This window comes from Pezoporus occidentalis, unplaced genomic scaffold (genome assembly GCF_034315485.1).
Source record: "Pezoporus occidentalis ecotype Australia unplaced genomic scaffold, CSIRO_AGI_Poc_V1 ctg80, whole genome shotgun sequence".
Classification (NCBI taxonomy): domain Eukaryota; kingdom Metazoa; phylum Chordata; class Aves; order Psittaciformes; family Psittacidae; genus Pezoporus; species Pezoporus occidentalis.
The window spans coordinates 1874801-1887192 of NW_026916159.1; the positions used below are offsets into that span (position 1 = coordinate 1874801).

Here is a 12392-nt window from a genome sequence, read left to right on the forward strand (position 1 = left end):
CACTTGTTTTCATCTTTCACTAGCTAGTCCTACTTGCCTTGTACTTTTATGTCCTGCTTCCCACCTTATGTAGGTTTCCCCAAACAACACCACATCAAATACTGCAACAGTCCAGCTTAGAAAATATTTTTTCCAGAAAGGTCTCTGTTTAGCACCATCTCGCTCTGCTCTTTCAACAGATTTTTTATAAACCATAGTGTAAGTTTTCACAAAAAAAAACTGGAAGTTTTAAGCTCTTTGTGCATAATTCTTTTGTAAAACAGGAGAACTTATATTTCTTTCTCCCACCCTTTGTCTTATTTAGTTTCCCAAGGCCAAGCACACTATCCAGGGCACAATAAAGTCATGATCTTGGTGTTGCCACGGTTCTGATAGGAACAGTGAGTGATCATCAGCTAAGCATCTAGACAAACCCATTGCTGAGAAAGAGAAGGCAAAATGCCACTTCAAGGTGCAAAACTGAGTGCTGCTTTTGTTTCAGCTTTCAGTCTTCCCCTTCCTGCTACTCTGACATTTTCCTATAGTGCCAAATTCTGAATATCTCTCTCTGGAAAAATGTCCTGGAATGGGAGAGGGCACAGAGATGGAGCAAGACTAAAAATCTTTATCACCTTGGCATGAAAGGACCAGGATGCCAGTGCCAATGCTTGCCAGATTTAAGAAGTCACTTCCCAAAACGACAAGCTGGGTGAAAGTTTCTTGGGAAACAGTGTGGTGCAGAGGACAATATAGACTGCACAGTTCCAAATGCAAATGTCATTTCAACAGGCCTCTGCAATTTCATGACAGTTGCTTTCATCATACACTCCTTTTTTAAATAGCTCTGTAGAAATTAACATTTTCTGAATTACTAACAAGAATGAAATTACTTCATCAAAACAGAACAAACTTTGACAGTTTGACAAAATTATTAGGGTCCATGTCCTTCTCTTTCTATTATTTGCCTCTATCCTTCAAAAATAAAGATTTTAGTGGTTTTTTTTTGTAAATTAATTTTTAAAATGTGATTAATTGCACATGTGCTGCTAAGACTTCAAGTGGTCATCTCGGTTGGACTCTTTTGAGATTACGTTTTCAGTATCCCTTTTATTATTGAGACTGCTTTAAAACAGACTTTACCCTGATAGGCACAATCCTTGTTACTGTACTACAAAGACTCCTGTCTTCTGAAAGGGCTTGTCTAGGATTAGCGGATGAATTGTACTATTTTGGGGCAGATTGCTTGGGTGTCAAGGTATACACAAGCCCTTTGATGACTCCATGACTGCTACTGCTTCACCACTCCACTCCTGCAGCACAGCCATGTGGCGCATTCACATACATGAGATTTAGCAGAGGTTAATCATTTGCATGACATTGTTTCCACCTGTGGGTTTTCCTTGAAACTTTTGACATTCTCTTTATTGTACCTCTTGCTGTGCAAATTTCCTTATTTTGTTTTGCTTCTGAAAGTAATTTTTGGTTGATTATTGTGTAGTTACAAAATTAGAGTAATAACATCTAATTGTACAGCTGAAGCAAAAACGTGTAATTGTGGGAGACTAGATTCAATTTAAAGAAAGAAAACCCCTCCACCAGGGTTTCCTGTAGTTTGTACAGTGAATTTGCCAGGCAGTGCTGCTTTGATTGCATCTAACCTGCAATTAGCATGTGCAATTAAGGCATAATTAATGCATGCAATTGCATTATTTCACTGTTACAACAGTGGCAATATGTAGCAGTTAGTGTTTAGCATGTTTCTCCTTTGTGTTAGCTGGTGCAGTGCTGTGTTTTGACTTCCAGCCTGGGAACAGTGCTGGTGATACCGATGTTTTCGGTTGTTGCTAAGTGATGTTTACCCTGACCAAGGACTTTGTGAGGCTCATGCTCTGCCAGGGAGGAGGGGAAGCCGGGAGGAAGCAGAGACGGGGCGCCTGACCCGGGCTAGCCAGGGAGGTATTCCATACCACAGCACGTCATGGCCGGGGTGGGGGGTAACTGGGAGTTACCCGGAAGGACACGGGCTTCCGGGTGGGACTCATTTCTTGGCCGGTGGTATTGTATTCTCTTCCCTTGTTATTTTCTCTTATCATTGTTGTCGTTGGTGGTAGCGGTGGTGATTTGTGTTGTACATTGGTTGCTGGACTGTTCTTGTCTCAACCCGTAGGAGTTGCACTCTTTCGATCCTCCTCCCCGTTCCTCTGGGAGCGGGGAAGGGGAGAGCCCCGGGGGGGTGGGGGGGGGGATCGATTCCTCAGCCCAGCACCACTCACTGGGAGTGAGTGAACAAGCTGTCTGGCTAGGGTTTAAACCACGACAGTGTAACAGACACAGTGTTTATAAGCTGAAATGATTTATCAGTATTTACCAATTATGCCACAGGAAGGAGGGCAGGTGTGTGAGTGGGCCTTACCTACAGCAAATTTCCAGGATGAACATGCTTCATTCCCCTGTGGAAAGCCTATGGAAGTACACAACAGGGAAGAGAGGCTGGGCAGATTTAGCACTGTTGAAAATGGGGGACTTAACTGACACTTTCAGCTTACTTTTGGCTTGTATTGCTCGTATGTGACATAATAGGAGAAATCAGACCTAGCATTTCATATTTCTGAATTATTCTCTTCTGTCTTCAACATTTTAGATCAGTTTTGTAACCCAAATAATCCTACCCAAAGACTTAAAAATAAAGATCATCTGAGCATGAACTAATGCTGTGATCTGTGTGTATAAGGAAGCCTGATGCACATAAGAGGTTTTTATGTGCTCTTACCTGACATTCTGGAATGTAACCCTACCAATTCTACCAGGCTTTTCTTAAAGGACATTTCTCATCCTTTAAGGGTCAAATGATATTAGAAAAGCACCTTAATGCACCATGAAAGGATAAAATAAAAATACATTTTAATTCAGTTTCACAGAAATAAAGATAAATCTGAATTTCTAGGCCCCAAACCTTGAGTAGATAAACTGAGATGTTTTGAGTGCCAAACTGCTGGTGCTAAAATGAAAGACCCCAGTGATAAAACCCAGGGCCCAATCCAGTTAAATCAATGTGAGTTAAAAGCACTAAAATCATACATAACAAAACTCTAGTATTAATCTATCACACAAAATACTATTAGAAGTCCTGAGACAAAGATGACCTGATCCAGGCACAATAATTTGTGTGAATGATTTTGCATATGGACTCAGCACAAAATACCCAAAGTTCTCAAAAGATGCATCCACACAACTAAGAGCAAAAACTGCCTCAGTATCCTTTCTGTCTAAATATTTCCCTTTGTTTCCTATTGAAAAAGATTAGAAGTAGACACCAGAAATAACAAACAGCCAACTGATCAGCTTACACTGATTTATACCTGCATCTCACTACTTCCAGAACTTGTTTTAGCATCCTGAGCATCCACGGTGTTTATCAGTAACTAGAAGGATCTCATGGGCCAATCCTTTCTAACTAGAAAAGAAAAAAAATAAATAAAATTCCGACTTCTGCAAAGACAATTTAGCTTCTCCACTTGAAAGCAAGATAAATTGTGAGACATATTTTCATCCAAGATGTTTATTGAAGATGATATAGGCACAGCACACCAGTAAACCACATTCTGAAGCAGGGTTAAATACGTTTCATATTTTATAACTGTGCTGGCAGTCTGTTGTATCTCTATCTCTAGTGCCTGTAGGTACCTTCTTTATACATATCTCTGCAGGTTTTGATTGACAAATGACAAACATAGCCTGTATTTATAAGGTGTCATTTACTTTACTTTTTATTAAAATCACCAGCTACAAAATAGACATTTTGTACACACTGGTCCTAAATAGGCAACTATGAGAAAATGACATTAGTCCTGAAATGAGACCATCATATAGCACACCTCAGATGTCATAAAGGGTCAGATATAATAGAAAATACACGGAGATTAGATAAGGAACTCACATCACAGTGGAAGGTTAACCTACACCTTTGAAGAAATCAGTGTACACGTTGATCAGAGACTCATTTTCTTCAAAGATTAAAAAAGTTCCATTTTGCTCTCATTTATATACATTATAGCCACTACTGCTACAGCAAGGAACTGTGCTACTTCAGCCTGACATAAGCGTCACAGTGTCTGGAAATAAAGAAACATACTAACATAAAGAGAAACAAGGCAATAACACTCTTTTTTTTATAGTAGTGGTGTCACAACACACCACAGACCAAATTCTTAGCTGATGTGAAATGACATACCTCCCCATGAATCAGCAAAACATCCAGTACTCACCAAGAATCTGGACAATAAGCAAAACATCCTGCCACTGTATTCTGTCCTGCACTTCAAGGTCAAAAAGGAGAAGGAGAAAAGGCCTGCCTTGTGTGTTCTGCACTCCATTCGGCCCAGCTGGGAGGATAAATAAGCCCAACAGCCCTTAATTTAGTTCCAATCATGATAGGTGGTGTAGCCAGATGCATAAGGCAATAAATGATACAGTGATCTGTGGGTGTTACGAGGCAAAGGCTGGGGCCACACTGTGGTACTAATTTTCATATTAGTATCAATATGGGTTTTGGCTTAAAGTCCCGTGGATCACTATAATAGCACAAGAATATTAATTTCCAGGACACTGTTAAAGGCATCTGCCAAGTGCTACAGAGTGACTCTTGCTCCTATCTATTGCTCTGACAGCATGACCTTTTTGGTTATCATGACCTTGTTAAATTTTCCACTGCAACATCCTGGGGATTGGAAGTACGAATTTCATGCAATGCTGGATCTTAGTAGAATGTATCAAATGAAAACAAGAAAGCGTTGTGTTTAAAGGCATCTTTCAGCAGGATAGAAAACATCATAGTAGAAAGGTTCATATTGGTCAGTGCTACCCCAGATACAGAATAAGAAACAAATACCAAATCATTAAAGCTAAATAGGTGTTGATTACAAGGTGCGAGACATGGTTATTTTCATTAGTTTGCTGCAAGAACTTCACCCCAAGAAATAAATTTCTATCTTTATAAAATGGACCTTTTTATAGAATAAAAACAGATCCAAAGTTTACTGTAATGCTTAACATGAAGTTTAGAACTTAATTTTGCAATTTAGGATTAACCAAACCATGTTCGAGCTGTTCATATTATAAAATTACAGGCAGGCCTTCTCTGATCATCAACACGTAAATTTCAGTGTCAAAGTATAAATTATACATGATAACATAAGATCAAGTCATCCCAGATCTGTAGGAAAATACAAACAGACAATGACAAGGAAGTAATTTTGCTATGTTCTTAATATATAGTCAACATGCATCAAAAATGTATCTTTCAGGTGAATATTCTTTTTTCTCTGTTATAATTTTAAAGTGCATCTAAAAGCTGCAATATAAATCTTTACACTTTAAAAATAGAGCAAAGTGAATAGCAGTTCAGAAATGATAGGTAACTCCTGTTAACAAAAAGATCAAGAATTTCTAAGTGCTATTCCAATATTCACAGCTCTGCTAAAGTGGGGGTGATATTTTGGCTGGGAAACACTGGCAAACACTGAGTGGGCCCAATGATTGTATTTCATAGAATCACAAAATCCTGTAGGTTGGAAGGGACCTTAATAGGTCATCTAGTTCAATCTCTTCAAAGCAGGGTCAACATTGGTTGCCTGGGGCTTCATGCAGGGGGGTCCTGCTGACATCCTGGGATGGCGGCTGCACAACCCCACCAAGTCCTATTCTACTGTCTGCCTGTGCTCACAACAGAAAATCTCAGCAAGCCATCCAGTTAGAGCCCTTGAAGTACTCTTCCTGTAAGTCCACAATTTCAAGCCTTATCAGTGTGATTACCAACCAGACCTCTACCCTCAGTGAGCTAAATCCACTCCTAACAGTTACTTCAGAGGAGGATTGCTCATGTATGTGAGTGAACAGTTTGAGCTACACTGTGAATAGGAACCCTATAAATAGCTGCCCTCTCTGGGACATAGACACAATTTTCAGAAGTGCTCCCTTCCTGAGGAAACACTTCCCAGAATGGCAGCAGGGGTGCTGCAAGCACTGGCCTGTTCCAGCCACTTTCAGCCCCCATCAGCAAATACTTTCCTGGGAAAGGGTGTTCTACCTGCAAAGCTCTCAATATCACTCTGTAAAATTATAGTTTCCAAAATATACGGCAATTTTTTCACTACTTCTCACAAAATAGTACCAGAATGCTGCTCCAATTCTCTCTCCATAAATATTACATGTGAGCAGCACCTGGTGCTGCGGAGCTACAGCTACAAGTCCTTAGCAAGCAGTTCAATTTCATCCAGGAGGAAGTCCATGTCCTCTCGACTAACTTGCGGGCTGATCACCACTTGACGGAAGAAGTTGACTTTCCCTTGGTGAGGCTGGTACCCAAGCATCATGCTGCCCTTCTTCATCATCCTTTCTTTAATTATAGGAGCAACCTGAAAGTAGAGACAAAAAGGCTTGATGTCACACTTAGAAATACAGCAGATTTGGGCAAGAACTGTATTTTGTGACATATAAAGTTTTTTTGAGGTATCTTGCCTGCCTTCCCACTGCCTGCCCCAAGAAACAGAAAAGCTCAGACCTGCAGGTTTAGAGGGAGACTATACCATAAGAACCTCAGGATCAGAACAACATCTAAACCCCTCAGAAGCCTGCTGCTCGAAGCATTAATCTGTGGCATGGAAAATCTTGGGTTAAGGTCCCTAGTCTTCCTGATTTAGATCATAGTTTTGAACACAGGAAGGACATCAACTGCAGCTGGCTAAAGGCATGCTTTCTCCCCTTGTGCTAACTAGGCTAAGCCTGACTATTCATCCTTGATGGCCCTTCTCCCACCACATCTGCAAAGCAGCTGTCCTTGGAGGACATGCTCCCTGTGAAACTTAAGCTCCCAAAGAAGTCAGTGTGATGCAATATTAAGGGAAAAAGCCTGGAGCTTAAGATTTCATCTCTTAGATTGAAGACATAAGTAGCATAAACCACTCTTGTATTGAGTGGGATGAAATCTCATAGGTGTCTCACTGAAGAAAAAAAAAGATGACTGAGACTAGCAGAGTCAGGTCCCTATAGCTGAACACTCTATCTCATCCCAGCAGGGCTTTTAACCTTGTTCAATTAATTTTGTGCTTAACTTTTAAGTATGTGTGTAGTTTGGCATTCCCATCCTTGAAATTAGTCATTAGCTTAAATGCATTGCTGGATTAAATATCTGTTCCTTGGAAGACAGAATTCAACATCAGTAAGTATTTTGACAGAGATAGTATTTTTAAAAATGTATTCCATTTTAATATATTGCTAATAACACCAGAGTATTTCAGAACAGTGGGTTCCTTTTCTTCCTTCTGTGACAGTTTGACTTTGAAATAAACAAATAGCTATATCACCTAACCTTGGTTTCTACATTAATTTATTTCAGCTCTAAAAGTTAGTGTCAGAAACTTCCACCTGATCTGCAAAAGAAAAATGACGATGCCAACCTTACCTAAATAGCTTTATTTTTACATGGCATATTTTAGTAGGCAAGTCCCATACATTTTGCTTATATAGAAACAGCTAAGGTTTTCAACACTAACAGCTGAACTTTCCCATATTTAGTGGAAGATACCTAAATTATCATTGTTTCAAAATGTACATTGAATTCAGAGAAGGGTTTATGGCTCTAATTTAATCTGCCTGTCTGATTATGGTTTGTCTTTGTGATGAAGCTATGTGGTTTATTTAGTATTTGTTTTTTAAATATGAGAGTGCTGGAGTCAGAATTCTAATGAAGTCCAGAGTGTGACATCAGTATGAAGTATGCACATTAAAGCAATTAATATCCTTTCATACTGCAATGTGCAATCAGAATTTGAGGGTTTGCATATTGGTGCAAGCATAAATTGAGAAATAAGTTGCAAAAGTAGTTCTGATAAACATTTGGAATACAAGAAGTTAATAATAAGGACAGGAACACTCAGAATTACAAAAGAAATGTTAAGAGGCATACTGTGATACCTTCGGTCACATTCAATAGCACCTTTTCCCATAAAATCTAATGTGGAGCTCCAGGTGTGCCTCCTGCATAAAGATCCTAATGAAAGCTACCAACGAAAACACAATTCTGCTGCATATCTGCAACACATCATTTAAAAACAGAAGTCATCAAATATATCCCTGTACCATTACCCACCTGGGTTTCTGTCTGCCTAGCAAATGATTCAAGGATTTCTCAGTTTTCTTGTTTTATAGCTCAGAATTACTTCAGACTAACTTCATTTAGTCCATACTCAAGAAAAAACAAGACAAAAGGAACAAACAAAAAAGCCCACTAACAAACCACTTCATTTCTGCTTGGATAGAGATGGCAGCTATTTTGCATAACAGAGACGCCTTTTCATACCCTGAAAAGTATGTAGGAAGCAAACAGTCCTCTCCACTGCAGACCAAATATTCCAAACTGCATCCCAACAAACCATTGAATGCAGCACTGAGCAGCACTAACGCTGGAGCAAAATCTGGGCCTTATAATTGTTCTTGCACAATTTGCCAGTGGTGAAGCCAAATTGGAAGACTTGTCTGGCAATGCTGCTGGTCATGCACACTCGTGTATAGACCTGCAACACACACTCTCTTAAATAAGGAATAATTCTGGCATGATAAAAATTCTCCTACTTCTCCTACAGTTTGCATGTGTTGAGCCCTTTGACAGCACACAAGGTTATTAAGAGCTCTGCTCTTCCATTTTTATTCAAGCCAGCTATGGCCTGACAGCAGTGACACTGCGACAATTCTCAGAAGACATTGCACCCAGGAGGCATTTTGCTAGGCACCATATACATATGAAAAGAAAAAAATACCTCCACCCCTGTACTTGACAAGGACCTCCAAGCAACTTCTGCTTATGGATTAAAGACACTACAAGCACAAGGGGAAAAGCAAACTTTTCTTAATATAGTTTCTCAAGCTCTTCTTTAACATTCAAATCCCTATGGAAACTTTTAGGCTTTATTGATGTTCCACCAGAGTTATTTCATCTTTTTCATCACACTACTGATTCTCTTCTTCTCAACACACAGTGCTCCACAATCCATTATCCCAAAATGTGCAGTAGCACAAACAGAAGCCAGCAATGGAGCACAAATGGAGGCCAACAAAATGTGGAGTAGCACAGTGGAGGCAAAAACATTTAGAGCTTCAGTAATTTGAGGACTGTAAATGTACTACATTTCAGTAGGTCTTCTCTCATGGAAAGGAAAGGTAGAAAAATCTCACTTTTACTACCTCATTTATTACCAAATTTACCCTCCATGCTAATGAATTTGTCCTCTTAATTTGAAGAGCATTCTTCCTTTTGTAAAGGCAAAATAAACACTTCCTACTTAAAAAGTAACAAAACATTAAACTCTCATTTGAGATTTTGACTGCATTATTTTTTGAAAGATTTTCCAGTATGCATTTTGCGTGTTTTGATTGCTAACATGATGCAGTGTAACAGAACTATCTCCACAGAAAGCAGTAAGGAACAGAATACATGCACAAATACTTAAGCACATTTCATTCAAGAGCCATTAAATAACACATGCATGCTAAGGCTTGGACTTGAGGAGCACAGCGTATGATGGCAAACTGAATGTAAAGGCAGCAGAAAAATTAGAATGTAAAGAATTTCTCTATTGAGGAGTTCAATTAGGTTAATTCCCACTGAAGTCAATGAGACCTGAGGATGCTCAAACATCAGAAAGAGATGAGCAGCTCCATTCAGTATAGGCTCCCTGGAAAGCAATTTAGTGAGTGAGATTGCTTCACCAGTCCAATTATTCTACCGCAGGACTTACTTCAAATTGTACATCTAATTCTTTATTGGCCTGTCAGTGGAGCAGCCTCAGAATTTTAAGCGTAATGTATCCTAAAACTGAAATCATCTTCCTGCCTTTGCTCCCTTCTCTTCCTTCCTACCTCTGGCCTCCCCTGACAATCCATCCCGAAGATTATTTAAAACACTCACTACAGGAGCATATTACCTATCAGACATGCCCTCCTTCCACCTAGGAAGGTGGGGAGAAGGTGCAATGCATGGAAGGCTGCCACAGATCTGCATTGTGCAACCAGAAGCCCAGGGAATGGCTTTACCTGAGGACTGATGGGTGCATCACAGTCTCCCCATTCAGATCTACACAAAGGCTGTATAATCTCATCTTTCCCTTACTATTAATAGCAGAGGCTTTTAAACTAGAGCAAAAATTAAATAGTAGTTTAGCTCCTTCTCCATCTACCTGGGTGACAGGTGACTCTTCTCCCACTCTCAGCCCGCACCCAGCCACACTACAAACAACAGAAAGTTTTAGCCCTAAAGTTTAAGCTGTTTCTGTCAAGAATTTAGACCACAGCTGACCCTCAGATATATTCACATGGAAGATATCAATGTTCCTTACCAGCAAGTACACACACAGCAATGTGATAACGAGGCAGCTTGAACAGATAAGTACCCAGTGCACCAGGAGGATCAGGAAAGCAGTCTCTCTCTCCATGGCTCAAGTACCCTTGAGAAGAGTGACTGTGCACAATCATACTACAGGCAATACCTTAAAAAGCACTCCACTCCCCAGCAGACTGGTCAATGGCATTCAACACAAATTCCTCCAACACTTCAAGAATTTCCATGAAGGTCAGGCTGTGACCACATAGCACACTTCAGCAAACACTGTTAAAGACTGAGTCATCAATAGAGTTGAGCACATTCTCATCAGAAGCAGCATGTACCTAGTGTTCCCAAGAGCTAGTTTCCAACTTAACCATTAAAATCTTTTCAGAGGACTTGCTGAACCACCAAATTGAGATTTCTTCTTCTTCCAGCTAGCAAGGCCTCCAAAACCATTCTCACAGCGGTAAAGCTGTTTTTAAGCCTGTTTTTTAAGCAAAGAACAATTTCCTAGACATGAGTTTCTTGTGTAAAGTGAAATCTCCAGAGCAGCTCTGTTAAATAGGTGATGTTCCCACCCCACAGCATGGCATCACGCTTTGGAATTCATCTACTGTAAGCTGCTTTATTTCAAATGTAGAACATTTGAAATAAGAATTGGTTTGTAAAAGTTTATTCTAACTAAAAAAAAAAAAAAAAAAAAAAAAAAGATAGCCAGGTGCCTAGCTATTTCAAACCACACAATCCCATTAACTTCTAAAATACATACCCTGGTATTACCAGCCTATAGTTTGAGTCCTATACATAGACCAAAATAGCTGATGTTTTCTCATGAGAAGGGACAGAAAAGAATAATGTAGCTCTTCCGTTCATATGAGGTAAATCCACTGAACACCCAGCTGCACTAATGCTGCCGAGTATGGATAGCTAAATAAGTTTTCCTTAAGAATAGCAGAATTTCCTAACAAATATGCTACTTTGTTGCTCTTGCTGAAATAAAGAAATAAGCACCTACTGGTTTTAATTTACCTCTGATTTTTCTGCTCTAATATTGTCTCTAACAATTGCAATTAATAGATATGCTGGAAGTGCAAGAAAGCTCAGATTGGACAACTACAGAATAGCTTGCTGATAATGGAAGACTATGTCCAATCTTGGTTACATTTTTTTTTTTCTCTGTGCCCTCCCCTAATCTGTAAGGGATCTGATTTTAGACCTAATCCAGTATTTTCAAACTGTCCTATCACAAGTGATTTTCTATGCCTCTGACACTGTACCTCTGTTACCTGAATGTTATTTGTACTGCTGTCATTCTCACAGACTCTAGTTGTGTTAGTCTAGTTATATCAGATGTTGACATGCCATAACAGCTTTTCCAAACTGTAGGCTAGAGGCATTATTCTTTAAAAGCAACATTCTGTCAATTTGGTACTTAAAAACTAAGGCAACATGAATGAGCTGCAAATCAATAACAATGCTGCGTAAAAATATTCTGCTAAACAATGAATTTATGAAACTATATTGTTGGGGGGTGTGGTGGGGGATTGCTAATTTCACAAAGAGCCCAAGTGAAAAGATAGCATAAACCAGAAAAATAAACAGAACAGGCTGAAGGTTTTCTAAATTTTTGAAACAAAAATATTTTGAGTATTTGTTTCAAAACACTGTTTTCAGTTAAAAATTGAATTCGACTGAAAATAGACCCATTTTTATTACAGACAGTAGAAAAGGACTAAGGAAACCAACATGGAGTGAACTGCTTCATTTTAGCTTGTCTGAAAACAAAAAATTCTGGTCAACTAAAACCAAGAATTGCTTCCAGTTTCTTAACTCAATGGCCAAACCAAAAGCTCCATTATTTGAACATAATATGTGGCATCAGAAGTGCTGACACTGGTTAACTGAAATATCTTTAGAATGTTTTGGCACTCAGAAAAGACAACGTATGAAAAAATTCATGAGACTGCCTCTTTTGTTGGCAAATTTGGCTGGAAATCCCTTATGAACAGCTTCAAGTAGTGTGGATGACTCTAAATGT

The 12392-nt window shown here is 39.3% G+C and overlaps 1 protein-coding gene across 2 annotated transcripts in view; it reads right to left on the reverse strand.

Annotated features, from left to right (window-relative positions):
* Positions 1-4769: 4769 nt before the first annotated feature.
* The window catches only part of GADL1 (glutamate decarboxylase like 1), an 83394-nt gene continuing 75771 nt past the window's right edge, over positions 4770-12392 (reverse strand). For both annotated transcript variants that reach the window (XM_062603518.1, XM_062603517.1), the window contains one exon: positions 4770-6392. In XM_062603518.1, coding sequence (XP_062459502.1) covers positions 6219-6392 — 174 coding nt within the window. In that variant the 3' untranslated portion in view covers positions 4770-6218. The remainder of the gene's footprint in view (positions 6393-12392) is intronic.